This window comes from Budorcas taxicolor, chromosome 15, assembly GCF_023091745.1.
Source record: "Budorcas taxicolor isolate Tak-1 chromosome 15, Takin1.1, whole genome shotgun sequence".
NCBI classification, from domain to species: Eukaryota; Metazoa; Chordata; class Mammalia; order Artiodactyla; family Bovidae; genus Budorcas; species Budorcas taxicolor.
Genome location: NC_068924.1, coordinates 41,608,032 through 41,625,564, shown reverse-complemented (window position 1 = coordinate 41,625,564; position 17,533 = coordinate 41,608,032). Strand labels below are relative to the sequence as shown.

The following is a 17,533-nucleotide window of genomic DNA, read 5'->3' as shown; positions in this document are numbered from 1 at the left end:
TGCACTCTGGCTCCACAGCTGTCCATAAACACAGGCCAGGGTCTGCTCCAGGCCAGGCTGTGCCTGCCCCTCCCTGTCTCCTGGGTGCTGACTGCTCCTGCCCTGGAATTCTCTGCGAGGGGAGGAGAGCTGATTCTGAAGTCCAGGGTGGGCTGGGAGGTGGCCTCCACACTTCCAAGTGGCCGTCAGTGTCGCGGTGGCCCTGCTCTGAGGCAGGAGCTGTGTGGGGCCATGGGTCAGTGTGGGAGTGTGGGTGGGATTGTGAAATTACCTGCAGCATCACAGCAGATCATGGGTCCCGGCCCCGTGAGCCCCAACCAGCAGGTGTGTGTAACTGAGATGATTGTTTTCAGCTCAGAGCTGAGAACAAGGGGCTGAGTGTGTGTGTTGCTTGGGAATGGGGTAGGGTTAGGCCTTACCCACTTTGGTTTAAGTTTCATATCAGGGAGAGCAAACAGGTTTCATCTTCTGTGCCAAACTTGACCAGTGGGGAGTGCCTACCTGAGGCTATTCCCAAAGCTCGGTGAAGGGTGCCGTAGTTGATTATTGATGTCTGTTTCATCTTCTGTGCCAAACTTGACCAGTGGGGAGTGCCTACCTGAGGCTATTCCCAAAGCTCGGTGAAGGGTGCTGTAGTTGATTATTGATGTCTGCCATGGATGTGGCAGAGCCCAGTTCGATTCCTGGGTCAGGAAGATCCCCTGAAGAAGGGGTAAGCGTCCCACTCCAGGATTCTTGAGCTTCTCTGGCGGCTCAGCTGGTAAAGATGCGGATGCCTGTAGTGCAGTAGACCTGGGTTTGATCCCAGGGTTGGGAAGATCCCTTGGAGAAGGGAACAGCTACCCACTCCAGTATTCTGGCCTGGAGAATTCCATGACAGAGGAGCCTAGCGGGCTACAGTCCCTGGAGTCGCAAAGAGTCGGACACAACTGAGCGACTTTCACTATGGATGTGGAAATAGTGTTGGCCTAGAGGCCAGGTACTGGCCAGCCCATTTGGAAATCACTGTTTGTTTAGGTGAAAGCAAGGAATGCTTTTGGATCTTCCAGTGAATTGAAAGTGCTGACCTCTGATTACAGGCTGTCTTACTTGTTCCTAAAATAATCGCCCTGGTAATTCTGAAGTTCGGATCCAGTGCATCCTGGATTGTGCAGCTGTTTTCCATCCTTACCTTGTGACTCACGGGGGTAAGCAGGCTGCACCCCCTGTGGTGTGTCACTGGGATGCCAGAGGACAGCAAGAAAGCCCAGAATGTGCTAAGTCATGCTGAGGTGGTAGAGCCCAGCTGTGTCCGGACGGCTGAGCTGAGGCCGGCTGACCTTCGCTTATGCCTCCCCCATGAGCCTGGCCTGTCCCTGAGGGGCCTGAGCTTTGGGTGATGTTTTAACTTTTGGTGCTTCCTTTCTCTGAGGCCCAGTGGTGTGTCTTTCTGGTAGGAGTGGCAGGATGAAAGGCAGGAAGGCCTTGAGGAGTGAGTGATGTGGCTGGTGACAGGGGCTGGCTGGTGGAAAGCTCACAGAGGTTCAGTGGATTGGATGTCGGGTTTGACATGACTCGGAGATGCCTGGCCAGCTGTGGACAGCATTCCTTGGCCTGAAGTCAGCCGCCTCCTCACCCCAGCCCTGGCAGGCTGCCCAGCTGGCCGCAGCAGGGACTGCAGAGTGTGGGCTAGTGGGTGGCAGCACCCTGGCCTGTGAGGTCACTGCCACCTTCCCCGGGACCTCCCGCAGGCCCCTGGGCTTTATGGAAGAGGGTCAGGATGCCCACCGTGACTTCAGGCCATCCCTCAGCTTAGCCAGGGCTCTGTTTCTTTAGGGCTGGTGGCTGAGGGGAATGCTCTGGGGGTTCTAAGAGAGGTCAGTGGCAAGTGTGGGATTTTGCGGGGCATTACGTGAGCCCTCGGGGTTCTATGAGGAGGAGGTGGATATCACTGAAATGGTCGGAACCTCCCACACCTGTTTGCTGGTCCGTTCATCCATCCATTGATTTCACATCATCCCAGGCTCTGGGGTAGGCCCTGGAGACTTAGATGCACGGCCCCTGTCCTTGAGGACTGAGCTTCCAGTCTAGTGATGAAGTAGACAGAAACTTATTAGAGAGGACTGGAGGATACATACGGTGATGGGAGTGTCTGTGCCAGGGCTCCAGGCTGGACAAGGGGACAACTCGTTCGTTGTGTTTGGGGGATCAGGATAGGCTTCTGTGTGGAGGAGGTCGTAGACTTCCAGGTGGGTGAGATTGGTCGGGAGGAAGGAAAACATCCAGGCTGAGGAAGAGCATGGCTCCTCGGGTACCTGTAAGTGGGGTGTCCTGGCTGGAGCAGAGAGCAGGGAAAGGTGAGACTTAAGACTGAAAGTAAGCCTTGAATCCCAGGCTAAGGAACTGGGGCGTTATCTTGAAATGTTGGGCAGCACTGATGTGTTAACACGGACAATGGCCAGATCTGAACTGTACTTAGAAAAGGTCTCCTGATGCTGTAAGAAGGGGGATTGGGCAGCAAGGTTAGAGGGGGGAAGACCAGTTCTAGAAGAGATATGGGGTGGAGCGGCCCAGCACCAGAGGAGGTGCTGAGGCTCTGCACTTAGCACCGAGGCCTGGGGGTCCTGGTTCTTGATGCTGAGGGAGGTGGCTTGGCTCACGTGCTGGGGCACTGTGTCGCAGGTGGACACTCACATCCATGCAGCTGCCTGCATGAACCAGAAGCACCTGCTGCGCTTCATCAAGCACACGTACCAGACAGAGCCCGACAGGACAGTGGCCGAGAAGCGGGGCCGGAAGATTACCCTGCGGCAGGTGTTCGACAGCCTGCACATGGACCCATACGACCTCACTGTGGACTCGCTGGATGTCCATGCGGTGAGTGGGCTCGGCCCCAGGGCCTCACGCAGTCCTGGTGGAGGACTCAGCCTGCTGGAAAGCAGCCACGATTGGTCTTGGAGAGGGGCTGGCTGTGTAGGCATCTCTTTCTCTTCCAGCCATGGGAACTGTGAGAGGCAGTTTGTCCTCAGAGAGTAAGGGCTGGAAGCAGCCTTGGGACAGAGGAGAAGAGGGTGTGACTTGAAGGCAGCGACATTCCCCTTCTAACTCCCATTTCTGCTACGTAAGAGTTAAGTGCCTTTGAGTAATTCACTTGAGCTTTTATTTCCTTGCTTGTAACATGGTGACTACCACATGCCTTAATGACATTGCAGTGTAATTAAAATACTAAATGGAGGTGCAGCTGCTATAGAAAACAGTATGGCCACTTCTCAGGAAGTTAAATATAGAATTACTGTATAGTCCAGCAATCCCGATCCTAGGTATATACCCCAAGGAATTGTAAGCAGGGACTAAAACTGGTACTTGCACATCAGTGCTTATCACAGCATAACTCACAGTGGCCAAAGAGTGTCCATCACCACTTGAATGGATGAACAAAATGTGTACACACACACACAGGAATATTCTTCAGTCCTAAAAAGGGATAAAGTACTGATAACCTGCCACATCCACGATGAACGCTGAAAACATTATAAATCAAAGAAGTCAGACACAAAAGGACAAGTACTGTGTGATTCCACATGTATGAGCCATCTAGAACAGGCAAACTCATGAGACAGAAAGGAGAATGGTGGTTCCTGTGGGCTGGGAGAGGGGGTCGTGGGGAGTCACTGTTTTGTGAGGACGTAGTTTCAGTTTTATATGATGAAAAGAGTTCTGGGGACAGATGGTCATGATTGCTGCACAGCAGTGTGAATGTACATTTAAAAATGGTTAAGATGGCACATTTTGTGTTGTATACATTTCAACACAGTGAAAAAATCTTAAACCAAACACTGAATGATAGAGAAAGGGCCTTATGCAGTCTAAGCAGTAATAGGACACACGTTATTACTGGTGGCTCAGTATTCTCTGCTTGCTCAGCTAGCCCTGCTCCTAGAAGCACGAGGACCTTGACCCTGCTCTACGGAGGGTCTCAGGGAAGGATGCCAGGGCTGACGTGTGGTCCCGGCCCTGGGACTTTCCAAGCTTCCATGTACGAACTGACATAGAAGGTGCCTTTCAGTGCGGTTCGCGGAGGCCACATTGTAATGGCTGGAGGAGGCGTGTGTCTGGTGGCTGCAGGACAGCGTGTGAGCTGGCTGGCGTCTCTTTCTCCAGGGCCGGCAGACGTTCCACCGCTTTGACAAGTTCAACTCCAAGTACAACCCTGTGGGGGCCAGCGAGCTGCGAGACCTGTATCTGAAAACAGAAAACTACCTAGGAGGAGAGTACTTCGCTCGAATGGTCAAGGTGAGCGAGCCCTGGGCATCTGCAAGGCCTCCTCGGATTCCCGACGGCATCTGCGTTCAGGGAGTGGGGGCCTGCAGGCTCTCCTGTCCTCTTCCCCTTCCTGAATCCCTGTCCATCCAGCTCAGGCGAGGTGCAGGTGCCCAGTGCCCAGTGCTGTGGCCCTGGCCTCCGGCTTCCAGGTGGGCAGGAAGTGCTGTGTATGGACTGTGCTGACTGCAGGCAAGAGAAAGGGGAGGATGTCCATCCCAGGCCAGCCCTCCACATCCAGGCTTGCTGCTCTGCGTGTTTGCAGCATGAACTGGGTACAGGTTCGCTCTGTTTGGCGACGCTTCTGCTGCTGGGCCTCTAGTTGTATGTGTGACTGTGCAAGCCCAGGGCTTTCTTCCCCACGAAGGAGGAGTGAGTGCTAACAAGAGGTGTAGATCAGGCCTTCCGAGCCGGGGAGCTGGTGGCTGGGGGAGCTGCAGGGTCTGCTGCTGGGGTCAACCCAGGTTCATCCTTGGGCTGATCTGAGCTTTTTGGTGCCAGGAGGTGGCCCGGGAGCTGGAGGAGAGCAAGTACCAGTACTCAGAGCCACGGCTATCCATCTACGGCCGCAGTCCCGAGGAGTGGCCCGGCCTGGCCCGCTGGTTCATCCAGAACAAGGTCTACTCGCCCCACATGCGCTGGGTCATCCAGGTGCCCCGGATCTAGTAAGTGTGGCAGCTGCTGCCTCCCCATGTCCTCTGGGTCACCAGCCTGTCCTGCAGGACCTGCTGAGCCTGTCCTGCAGGATCTGCTGAGCCTGTTCCAGTGCCAGCCGACGCCTGGTCCCTGGGACTCCCGACAGAGAGGGGCGGTCTGCACAGATACCTTGCGATGCTTCAACACTGTTCTTTGAAGAACATATCATTGCAAAGGCCTGGTGGAACAAGCTCAATTGCTCAGTCATGTCTGACTTTTTGCGACCCATTGACTGTAGCCCACCAGGCTCTTCTGCCCATGGAATTTTCCAGGCAAGAATACTGGAGTGGGTTGCCATGCACTTCTCCAGGGGATCTTCCTGACCCACAGGTCAAACCCATGTCCCTTGTATCTCGTGCATTGGCAGGCTGATTCTTTACCACTGCACCACCTGGGAAGCCCTGGTGGGAACAACTGCCCATCTTCTTGTCACTGTGATTTGAGGATGGACTACCTTTTTGGGTGAGGCTGGGAGTCTGCATAATCTGATGGGCAGATTGCTGGCCCACTGCCTGGATATGGCTCAGACTACCCCTGTCCTCTCCAGTCTGGGCAATATAGGGCCCCTGGAATGGCTGGGACTTGTGGTTTAGGGGAACTGAGCTGAGTGGCAGATAGCTGGATCAGCTTGAATCCCAGCGCCCCCCCCTCTCAGTGAGGCCTCTAGCTGAAGAAAGCTCACTGATGGGCATGGGTAGGTGCTGAGTGTGCCAACCAATGCTTGGTATTGCAGAACTTGGCGAGGAGGGGAAGGATCTGTGTTGGAGCCCCACCTCTGACCCTGCCCTGGGTGCTTAACTGGGGACTTGCACTGCCTGAGGAAGGGACCAGGGCTGGTCTCTGACAGCTCGAGGGGGCTATTGGGACCACCTTTATTGGCAAGTCTCGCTTTCCCCCAGTGACATATTTAGGTTAAAGAAGCTGCTGCCAAGCTTTGGGAAGATGCTGGAGAATATCTTCCTGCCCCTTTTCGAGGCCACCATCAACCCTCAAGATCACCGAGAGCTTCACCTCTTCCTCAAATATGTAAGCATGTGTGGCGGTCGGGTGATGTGCCCAGTGGGGAAGGGAGGAGAAGGCTCCCAGCAAGTTGGGTCAGCTTACCTTCTAAGATCACTGGTGTGCCCCAGGCATGAAGTGTCCAACCCTAAGAAGCTGAATTCCTAGAATAACAGGCTTCTTGCAGAGAAGGGACGTTCCCTTCTCCTCTGGGGTGGCCCTGCAGGCATGGGTGGGGTGCTGGGAAGGCAGCCACAGGGCAGAAAGATGGAAGAGTCAGTTCCTGGCCAGGCGGGGCTGAAACAACCAGGCCTGCCCCAGCTGTAGACATTTCAAACAACTGCTTTCCCCTGGACACCAGTGGTCCTCATACCTTGTTTGGTTAAGCCCCACAAAATATATTTTTCTGGTTAGTTGTGGGAGAGGGGAGAAGGGTAGGAAGGGCATCAGCGGGGCAGGGGCTTGTCCCACCCTCTGGGTCCCCAGAACAAAGGTGGCTGCAGACGGTGAGAGGCAAGTTCAGTGCCTGGAGGAGGTTATGGTGTGGATGGTTTCTGACAGGGAGGGAGGCAGGGAAGATCCCAGAGGGCTCAGGGTAAAGAGGTAGGGGTGGAGGGATGGCTGAGTGTATCTGTAGGGGGAAGGATTGGGGGGTGCTGGAAAGTTTGAACAGGTGGAGGGCCAGCATTGAATTTATGTCTTAGACCATCAACATGCAGGCTATTGAGTGAGGAAAGCCCTGGAACAGAAGGTAGCTGGAGGTGGGGGCAGGGGGCCAAGGTGAGAGTTGGGGGCCTGCTCCAGCAATAGAGACGTGAAGGGGGCTTGAAGTAGTAGTAACAGCTCACACCGATGGCTTCCCCGGCCCGGTGACCCACGCCATGAGGCGATCTCACCTCACCCTCATGACTGCCCCATTTTACATCATTTGCTAGGTAGCAGCCAGCATGATTATGCGTTGCTGTGTGTTCAGACACTGTGGATTATCTCACTTAATCCTTACAGCAGTCCTGTGAAGCTACTAGCTCCAATTTACACACCGGGAAACTGAAACCGCAGAGCTAAAAGGGGCAGGACTGGAATTCATACCCAGGGTCCTGACCCAAGAGTCATCGATCCCATAGGATCCTGCCTCCCATTAAGGAAAGTGAGGGGTATACAGGTGGTGGGTGCAGTTGGAGAACAGATGGGGCTTGGGCATGGCCTGCAGGTGAGTGGGGGAGGAGTTGGAGGGGCCCTCGGTGCCTGGTTTTGCAGGGGAGCAGGTGCTGTGCCTTTAGGAGGACACTGCTAGCTGTGTGGGGAGTGGGGAGGCTGGGGAGGAGGAGGAGTTGGGATTTGGGCAGATTCTGTGCTTGAGGCCCTTGGGATGTCCAGTTTAGGGCCCTGCGTGGGGGACACAGAGCTCACGAGAGGGGCTGACATTGCCCCCGTGCTGGACCCTGAGAGTTCAGGAGCAGCATGGAGCTGCGAGTGCAGACAGCAGAACTCGAGGCCCCTCTGGCCCCCAGACGTGTCCAGGCCATGCTGAGGGCTACAGTGGGGACCGTCATTTCCTTTGACATGTGACTCTACAGGGAAGAGTCTGGCAAGACCTTGGCGGTCCTTTGCTCCCCTGGGCCTCTACTGCCCTATTGGGAACAGGCAGACCTGGCTGGGGCTGGGCTGGGAGCCCCCCAGATTGGGCCAGTCCTTCAGGGGCCCCTTCCCAAAGCACTGCTGTGGCCGAGTGATGGGAGCAAAGCGGCCCTGCATACCGGCTGGGAGCCGAGTCCTCGCAGGTACGTCTTCCCTCAGGGCCCGATCTCTGGGAGGAGGCGACAGCAAGAGGCTGGTGACTCTGGTGGGCCCGTGGAGTGTAGGGTGGGCCCAGTGTCGGTGTGAGTATGCTGAGGGGAGGGCATCTTCTGAGCTGCTCAGAGGGCAGGCTCCGGGAGCCAGGGCTCAGCCTTCCAAGAAGCCCTCTTGGATGGTGCCCACCTTGGCCTGCTTGTGAGGCATCCCCGCGGGCTTCTCATGGCCACCCCCGGGCATCCTCCACCTGCAGCCCCAGAGTGCAGACCCCGAGCCCTTTAGGCTCAGCTGGTGGTCTCACGTGGGCAAGTGCCTTCACCAGCCTTGCTCTGCCCTCAGCCAAGCCCGCCCTCACAGGGCCACTTTAGCGCTGAGTTAGCCGACGTGTGTGGTCAGTGCTTCGGGCAGGGCCTGACGCCCCACAGGTGTGTGGAAACGCCTGTCCCCTTCGCCTCACAGCTGTTGTCACTGCTGCTGATGGCACAGAGGAGGCTGGGAGGTGAGTCCAGCCGCCTCACCCTGCGCCTGGCCTGGCCTGGGCTCCCCTTCACTGTTGCTGCCGGTGCTCTCTAGACTGGCTTCCGGGTGCCTCTGGAAACCCTGGAGGGACAGCCTGGGGTGCTGTGCCCACTCCCCATCCCTGGGAGAAATGTGGCTCAGGCAGGCCCTGGGGTCCCCAGCTGCGAGGCCTGGGCGCCGAGGCCTTTACCACTTTGCTCTGGCAGCCCGTCTGCCGCAGCTTGACGCAGGATCCCTCCTCCTGCCCAGGTGACAGGGTTTGACAGCGTGGATGATGAGTCCAAGCACAGCGACCACATGTTTTCGGACAAGAGCCCCAGCCCGGACGTCTGGACCAGCGAGCAGAACCCGCCCTACAGCTACTACCTGTACTACATGTACGCCAACATCATGGTGCTGAACAACCTCCGCAGGTGGGTGAGCCGGCCCTGCGCACCCTTGCCTTGGGGTGCTCCCCAACCCACTGCACTGGACCCGTACCCGCAGGGCCGCACACACACGCGGACACCATCACACATATAATGCAGCCAGCCCCATGCCTGGACACACGTGTCCGTACACACACCACACCTTTGTGTGTGTGTCCACCCCTGGTAGGTTACAGATACATGACATTCCAACACATGTTCACTCACCTCCACACCAATGGCGTTCATATGTGTGTCCATCCATTCAACACATCACAGCACCTGGCAAGTGAAGGCCCTGCCCTGGGCCCAGGACACAAAATAGGGGACAAAGCAGACTGTATTCGTGCCCTCACAGAGCTTCCATCCAGTGGTCTTGTGTTCCCAGGCTCCCCCAGAGCACACACCCAGGCGGGGTCCAGGCGGCAGGACGCTGAGCGGTCCTTCCCACCCCTGCTGGGTCGCGAGGCTGAGGCCTCAGCCAGTGCTAGTTCCTGGGTGTGGGGCTTTTGAGTGGGACCACGACTTAAGGAGACGGCCAGGGGTGGAGTCCTGGGCTGAGCTTTCTGAGGCAGGGGCTCTAGTTCAGCTCTGTTGCTGCCCTGCTCAGGGGCTTCTGACATCTGGCTCCACTCTCTGGGATTGCCCCCTTCTTACAACAGAGTCTGGACTCGATGGTTTCTCAGGGCCTTTCCTGTCTGAATCTGGGCTGCCAGGCTCTGGGGGAGAGGAGGAGAGGATAGATGGAGGACTGGGCCCTCTCTGTTCCCTGGAGATGGCATCTCTTGGTTCTGAGGAGCTCTGGGCCTGGGTCTCAGATTTGGGAGAGGTTGTTTCCAGGGTGCTGCGTGTCAGCTGTGCTGACCCTGCCATGGGTGACTGTCTTCTCTGGAGTGGGCCCTGGCAAGTGGCGTGGGCCCATGGGTGCTGGGGCAGGTGGGCCAAGGGTCCTTTCTCACCATGATCCTCATGCCTGCAGGGAACGGGGCCTGAGCACGTTCCTGTTCCGGCCTCACTGTGGGGAGGCCGGCTCCATCACCCACCTGGTTTCCGCTTTCCTGACTGCTGACAACATTTCCCACGGACTGCTCCTCAAGAAGGTAACCGGGCCCCTGACAGATGCCTGCCCTGCAGTGACAGTCCCGCCCTGGGGCTCCTCTGGAGAGGAGGGGGATCTCCTGGACTCTGGCCGCACCCTGGGAGGCTCTGGCCAGTGATGCAGAAACGCTGGTTCTTTTTCTAGGCTTTGCTATCTGTAGTCTCTTGGTTTTATATTTAATTATGAAATAATATGATCAAATCAATCACAATTTAGGTTTTCGAAAAAGTGGAGAAATAGAAAAAAAAAAATCCTTACTGCTATCACTTAAAAAAAGCATCATTAGCTTGTTATTATTTCCAATTCCCATCTTTTTTTTTTTCCAGGGCATATTTTTAATAAGCTTATTATCATAACACACAGTTCCTTCTTCGTCCCTTAACTTTGTTTCACAAGCATTTTTCTGTGCTGTGACATGACATCTGGCTGCTCATCCTAACGGCTGCGGAAGGACAGCCCTTCTCCAGCTGCTGCACAGAATCCATCCGACTTTTTGCTTGTGTAACTAATGCTACCGTGAACTCTCTGCATTCAGTCTTCTCCATATTTTGACTCACTTCCATAGGAAGGATATTTGCTCAAACTCCTCTCCTTTCCTGTTCCAAGGGGGAGTCTAGCCATGCCTCATGTTTCTGTGTGGGGTGGGTGCTACATCAGAGAACCACTCTAGCCCGGTCATGTCTGCCCCTTTCCACCTCCAAGGAGTTGCAGTGTTTACAGTCACAACCTCAATGTTTGTGGTCAAGCAAAACAACAAAAGTGGGGCATCTCCAAGGGCTGACTTGTTGGGGTCAGTGCCTGGGAGAGGGGAGGATGTAGGTTGGTGTCAGCCCGGGGCCTGGCAGGTGCCCTTCCTGCCCTGAGCTGTGCTTCCGGTCTGGAGCCGAGACGGAGCGCTTCCAACAGCGGGCAGGAGAGCAGTCCCAGGGAGGCATGGGCCCAGATGCAGGAGAGAGGTGAACACAGAGGGTGGGGTCCAGAGTCCTGGCAGGGAGCTCAGGGGTCTTCCACAGACACTGCCCAGAGCCCCGGCTTCCCTTGGTGAATGCTCCCCCACTTTGGCTCTTGTCCCCTGAGTTTGGTGGTTCTTTTGCAGAGTCCGGTGTTGCAGTATCTCTACTACCTGGCTCAGATCCCCATTGCCATGTCTCCTCTTAGCAACAACAGTCTGTTCCTCGAATATTCGAAAAACCCTCTGAGGGAATTCCTGCACAAGGGGCTTCATGTTTCTCTCTCCACTGACGATCCCATGCAGTTTCACTACACGAAGGTGAGGACTCTAGGGGAAGGTGTCGTCCTCCCACGGTAGGGACCTGAGCACACAGTGCCTTCGGGGTGGCACTGGGGGCTAGTGAAGACAAGAGGAAGCTCCTGGTGAGGAAAAGCTGTTCCTCCCAGAAGCCCTTTTTTGGGGTTCCTGAAACCATGAGGATTTCTTTTCTTTGCCTTTCATTTTCCCTTCCTTTGAATATTGGCAGAGTTACTTGTATTAAAAATGTTAGCTGTCATTTTTGTTACCACTATGATTACTAGGAAGTTGTGGATCTCTGGGACTGCGAGGAGGAAGGGAAAGGTGGCGTCATGCATGGGGACCAGTCACCAGTGTACCAGCACAAAGGTGGTGGTGATGATGAGACCAGCCACAGATTAGTGAAAACAGAAGTGCCTAAGTCTTCTAGGACAGGCTCCAAGCTTCTGGTCTCACGTGTGCGTGCTGTCACTACTGTGTCCGACTCTTTTGCAATCCCATGGACTATGCAGTCTGCTAGGTTCCTCTGTCCATGGCATTTCCCAAGCAAGAGTACTGGAGTGAGTTGCCATTTCCTTCTCCAGGGAATCCTCCTGACCCAGGGATCACACTGCATCTCCTGCACTGGCAGGCGAGTTCTTCTTTACCACTGAGCCACCAGGGAAGCCTCTGATCTCAAGACCCCTTTATATAATGAGGAACTGAGGCTCTCAGAGAGCTGAGGTTGACGTGCCTTGTAACTAGTGAAAATTAACTGTGTGAAATTGAAAAATATTAACTCATGTAAAGTGAAAGTGAAGTTGCTCAGTCGTGTCCAACTCTTTGTGACCCCATGGACTGCAGCCTACCAGGCTCCTCCCTCCATGGGATTCTCCAGGCAAGAGTACTGGAGTGGGTTGCCATTTCCTTCTCTAGGGGATCTTCCCGACCCAGGGATCGAACCCAGGTCTCCCACATTCCAGGCAGACGTTTTAACCTCTGAGCCACCGGGGAAGCCCAACTCATGTAAAAATAACACTAATAAATCATGAAATGTTAATACAATTACCAATTTTTATGAGAAATAACCATATTTCCACCAACTTTGATAACAAAATAGAGAATGGCATTGCTTTACATTTTTGCAAATCTCCTTAATGTCTGGTTTGATAGAAGACAGCTGGATTCTCATCTCTGTTCCTGCAGTCAATCTGTTGTGACAAATTGTTTTTACCAAAGTGCATGAAGAAATCTTGCCTCACAAAATAAATACATAGTTGGAAAAGGGAGGACCTTTCAAAAAGACTTGGGGATCCTTAGGAATCATGGGACCGTGTTTTCAGAACCACTGCCTAGGATACAGAGGCAATGATGTGGCAAAGAGGTGATAGGATTTGTGATAGATGTGAGATATTTCACAGCTGAGAAAACAAAGTGAATGCACAGCTCAAGCTTAAATCCTCCTGGGCTTACGCTGTTTCACTACTGACCCTTGATCACTTCTCATTCCTAATTAATGCTCCATCTCTGTTAGTACTTTACCCAGATTAACTTTTATTTTGGACAATCGTAAGAAAAAGTGTTAACTACAAAGCAAGGCTGCAGAGTGGGTATTAAAAGTGTGCCTGACAGGGAGATAGGCACAGGAGAGCAGGCTGGCGCCCCCTAGTCCTGGGCGCAGGGCCTTGAACGTGTGGCGGTCAACAGATAAATCTGCAGCTGTTCTTTGGTATCTCTGTCTTTGGTTACCTGAACTTTCACACAAAAAAGATCTTGGGAGTTTGTGATTTTAGGAGGAGGGGGAAGTTGTTTTATTGTCCATGTGCCAGTTCTTAAGGAAAAATGAAATCTGCAATGTCCAAGCGTTGAAATGGACAGACTCCCATCTAACATTTCCTCTGGGGGGAGTCTAGGAAGCGCTTATGGAGGAATACGCAATTGCGGCTCAAGTGTGGAAGCTGAGCACGTGTGACCTGTGTGAGATCGCCAGGAACAGTGTGCTGCAGAGCGGCCTCTCGCATCAGGTACCTCTCATCCTTTCCACCCCGTACGTCAGATGCCTGCTGTGTGCCGGGCGTTTTTCCGGCCTTGCCCCTGGGGATGGATGAAACCAGCAGGGTCTCTGCCACATTCTAGGGGAGACCGCTGGGGAGACTCCTAAATTTTCCTGGCTGCTCTGTCACCTTTTTCAGATCTCTGCTCACATGTCACCTCCTTGGAGAGGCCTTCCCCGATCACTCATTCTATAGCAGCCACACACCTGCCCTCATTATCCATCCCTTAAATCTGTTCTTTTTCATAACATTTATTACTACCGACATTGCCATTATGTAGTCATGTGTTTTTCTGTCCTGCCTTCCAGAATATAAGTTCAGCATTACATCCCTGAGGTCAGGATTAGACTCTGGCACATAATAAGCACTCAGTGCTTCTCAAATAGCTGAACAGTACCTAGATTGAACAGAAAACTCCAGGAATGGGACCCAGACATCACTCATTTTCTTTTAACAGCTCCCTAGGTGACTCTGATATGGAGCCAGGGTTGAGAACCACTGCTCCAGTGGGTGTCTGTGTCCCCGGGCAGCTCCCCTGGGCAGTGTCAATGGTATAGGGAGAGGGCTGCATTGTGCTGCTCTTGTTGGACGCTGATGCAGATGAGAGGCAAGGCTCAAGATTCATTTTGTGGGGACTTGGTTCCCTGGACTGGTTGTCCCCAGGCACATCTGTGTGCCCTTGTCAGCTCTCGGGAGAGACTTCTAGAATCTTCACGCCTTCACCTTGCTTTCTTCATTGCCAGTGGCTCTTATAGTTCTTGTCTTTCTGATCAAGGAAAGCACAGTTAGAAATGAAGGGACTGAATGTGGTTATCAGGATGACATCCTTGAGGACAGGAAGGCAGGAGGAATTTTCTAACAGCTCTGTGAGGAAAGATGTCTTGATGGAGGATCTGCTTTGGAGGAATAGCCTGATTTGGTATGGCTAAGTCTGAGCTGCCATGTGGATATAGAAAGTGAATATAAGGTATATTGTTTCATTTGTATTTCTCTTGGTCCATAGGAAAAGCAAAAATTTCTGGGACAAAATTACTATAAGGAAGGACCTGAAGGAAATGATATTCGGAAGACAAATGTTGCTCAGATCCGGATGGCATTCCGATACGAGACCCTGTGCAATGAGCTCAGCTTCCTGTCTGATGCCATGAAATCAGAAGAGATCACAGCCCTGACCAACTAGTCGAGCGTTGGACACGTGTTTTACCTTTTTGGTTTAATTTCAAGTCTGCCGTGATTAACAGCGGTCAAGATACCAAACTAGGACTTTCCTCCATGGAGAGGATACCGCTGAAGAACTTTCAAACTAGTGGTTTTTGGTTGCACTATTCCCTTTAAGGTCTAACATGCCCATTTCGGTGGCTTCCCTGGTGGCTCAGAGTAAAGTGTCTGCCTGCAATGCAGGAGACCTGGGCTCAATCCCTGGGTTGGGAAGATCCCCTGAAGAAGAAAATGGGAACCCACTCTGGTATTCTTGCCTGGAAAATCCCATGGGCGGAGAATCCTGGTAGGCTATAGTCTATGGGGTTGCAGAGTCGGACACGACTGAGTGACTTCACTTCACTTCATGCCAATTTCTATTTTTGAGTAATAGATGGTGACTCCTCCTTGGGGATCTGGGAGCTGGACTAATTCCCAATTTTCCAAATGTTCCTCTTCAAAGTGCTAATGCTTGCATCGTGGGGGCCAGGATCTTACATGGTCTAGTGCCCAGTGATATGAAGTCTGGTTTTCTGCCATAGTCTTCTCTATAAACTCCGCAGACTTGTTGGTAGTTGTTCATTTCGGCCTCTCATGGGCTGTCTGCCTTAAAATCTACTTCAAACCTCCCTTTCAGAAAGGAGCTACTTTGAGAGAATTAGAAAACTTCTTTGCGTTTTTTTTTTTAATGAGTTTTTAAAACTGTTTTATTTAGCCCTCCTCCCTTCGTATTTAGGAAACCAAATATTCATATCACAGCCATCACTCCTATTCTGTGTCTTGGTTTCCTCATCTGAAAGGAGAAGGTTTAGATCAGATGAGTGGTTTTCCGTGGTGTTCCGTGAGCTCGGCTCCTGGACCACTTCAGGGCAGGGAATGAGAAGGGGGTTGAGGCTCTGAGGTGCTGCTTTTACTTCAAGGTGACTCAGCTTTCATTGGTTTTATACTGGGGCTTCTATGTATTTACATTTGAACTAAGGACTTTGAAAACACAGGACTAGATGACCTCTGTTCCTTTTGGCTCTAATATTCTGTGATTGTAGCCCAATTATCATTTTACTTATGAACAGTTAGGGCCACAGAAGTGAAACTTGATTAAGGTCACACAGCTCTAATAAGTCATAGGCTCAGACCTAGGTTTCCCTAATCCTAATCTAGTCCTTTCCCCACTATTCTTTCAGGCCTGACACATTTAGAATTTTTTTAAATCACTGTAACTTGGTGCATTTTCCACCGTCCCCCTGCCCCGCCCCAAGGTGAAATCTCTCCTTTACCTAATATGCAGACCTCTTTAGAATATATGTGGTCCCAGGGGCCAGGTAGAAAGCATTTTTAAAGACCAGGCTGAATTTAAGCTTTACCAACGTACTCTTCATCTGTGTTACTCGGGCCTTGTACATAGTAGGTGCTCAATAAATGTATATTATATAAAAATGAATGAATCTCTTTTGGAAATATTTTAAGGTTGTATGATCCTGGAACTCAAGAGGCTGCTCAAGGACCTTCTTGTCTATCTCTATGGGCAAATATAGACTAGAGTAAGCCCTTGTTAATCATTACAGAGTTAGAAGAACACTATTTTTGCCTGTGAAGATGCTTACCTGGCTCTAGGTTGTCTTGTCCTGTTACTTTATAACGATTATCCCCTCCACTGGTCAACTTAGCATACGGAACAATAAATACAGTCTTTTTACAAGGCAAACATATGCTATCTTATAGCTAACCATGAAACTAAATGAAAACCGAGCATTTATTTTAGGCACTCATTTTTAAAAAGCCATTTGTATACATTTGCCTGAACATAACAAGTATTTTACAGTTTTTCATTGTCATTTTATGTGTATCAAGCATTTAATTATTAAATAAAGTCTGTTAGGACTGTGGCTAAACAGTTTTAAACTATTTTAGGCAAATCTTTAAATTTTAAAGAAAAGATACAGGCATCATGAAAAGCTATTAATAATAATTACTAATTTATCTTTTCTGAATCAAGATTCAGCTATGGATGACATTCACTAGGAAAACTCAAAATTTGAACTGAAGCTTTCAAAACCCAGGAGGGAAACTTTTGCTCTTCTTTTCTAACTTCTGCTGTAACAGTTCATGAGTAAAGTCTCACATGGCCATTTCCTTTTCCCTGGATATATCTCCAGTCTGTTCAGTCAATACCTACTGGATCTTACCTGACCTGCACGCTTTTCAGATACCTTTTTCTATAGCACGATGCACTTTTATTACATCATCAACCTAATTGGCCTTTTTAGGGTGAATCTCTTTCTTTTGTGATCACAGTTGGAATCAAAGACAACGGTACACTAGCCCACACTTCTAGCAGAATGGTTTTTGAGACATGCTTAAAGGGCTCAAGTTCACATCGTTACTTGAAACTGCATTGTTGAAATGATCAATGTTATTGTTCTGTGCCTCATAAAAACCAATCACAGCTCCTGGGGTGGTGTCTACCAAGGCCTGTCCTGCACCTTTACTTTGTCTTACCTTGGATAAGGCAGAGTTAAAAGCACATCCCTATGGCCTTCTCTTTACTTGTTTCCGAGTGCCGTGATGGTGAAATAATATTTTGATCATTTTCTGAGATTGCAGACGCAACTGAAGGTGATACACTGGTAATAAACCTAGGTATTCTCTACCTAAAAACTATGACTGTTATAAAAAACAGGTATAACTAACTGCAATAAAAGGAACACTTATCAGACATAGTTCCTTGAAAATTTTTATAAACCTTCAACCTCTAAAGAAATATCTTATTAGGGAGATAGAGTATGCCAGAGTTAGACTATAAACAGCTGCAAGATTGTAAAAATAAATCTCTGAGGGGGCTTCTATGTCTTTGACACCAAAATGTGTACTTCTCCATGATGATACACATTAATTATAAACTGCTACTCCTCCTTATAAACGGTTTTCCCATTCTCAGCCCTAAGATTCTAGCCTGCTTCTCTAATCCCACTCTTTTATCTTACAAATGATCTTACAAGGTAAAATATCAAAACCACCACAGGGTGAAGTATTTTATTATTTTTACTATCCAGTAGGGTAACAGACATGAAAACAAACGACCATCTGTTGCTGTTTATGTTATACTGTCATTGTAAATGTCCTTTATAAATGTGGGTGGGTCACCTGATTTCTCTAATCTCCAAGTAGCATTCTTACTCCTAGATAAAGTAAGCTGGACTTAATGAAGAAAAAAATAGTTAAAAATACAAATTCTTTGGACTGC

The 17,533-nt window shown here is 51.1% G+C and overlaps 1 protein-coding gene across 7 annotated transcripts in view; it reads left to right on the top strand.

Moving 5' to 3' along the window:
* The window catches only part of AMPD3 (adenosine monophosphate deaminase 3), a 49,728-nt gene extending 33,606 nt beyond the window's left edge, over nt 1–16,122 (top strand). For 5 of the 7 annotated variants that reach the window (XM_052652456.1, XM_052652459.1, XM_052652458.1 and 2 more), the window contains exons 7-15: nt 2,662–2,856; nt 4,141–4,272; nt 4,801–4,964; nt 5,895–6,021; nt 8,557–8,720; nt 9,694–9,814; nt 10,910–11,083; nt 12,955–13,065; nt 14,099–16,120. In XM_052652456.1, coding sequence (XP_052508416.1) covers nt 2,662–2,856; nt 4,141–4,272; nt 4,801–4,964; nt 5,895–6,021; nt 8,557–8,720; nt 9,694–9,814; nt 10,910–11,083; nt 12,955–13,065; nt 14,099–14,275 — 1,365 coding nt within the window. In that variant the 3' untranslated portion in view covers nt 14,276–16,120. Of the gene's footprint in view, nt 1–2,661; nt 2,857–4,140; nt 4,273–4,800; nt 4,965–5,894; nt 6,022–8,556; nt 8,721–9,693; nt 9,815–10,909; nt 11,084–12,954; nt 13,066–14,098 lie in introns of all 7 variants that reach the window. The other 2 variants (XM_052652453.1, XM_052652454.1) reach the window with 2 other exon arrangements.
* Nucleotides 16,123–17,533: the final 1,411 nt, after the last annotated feature.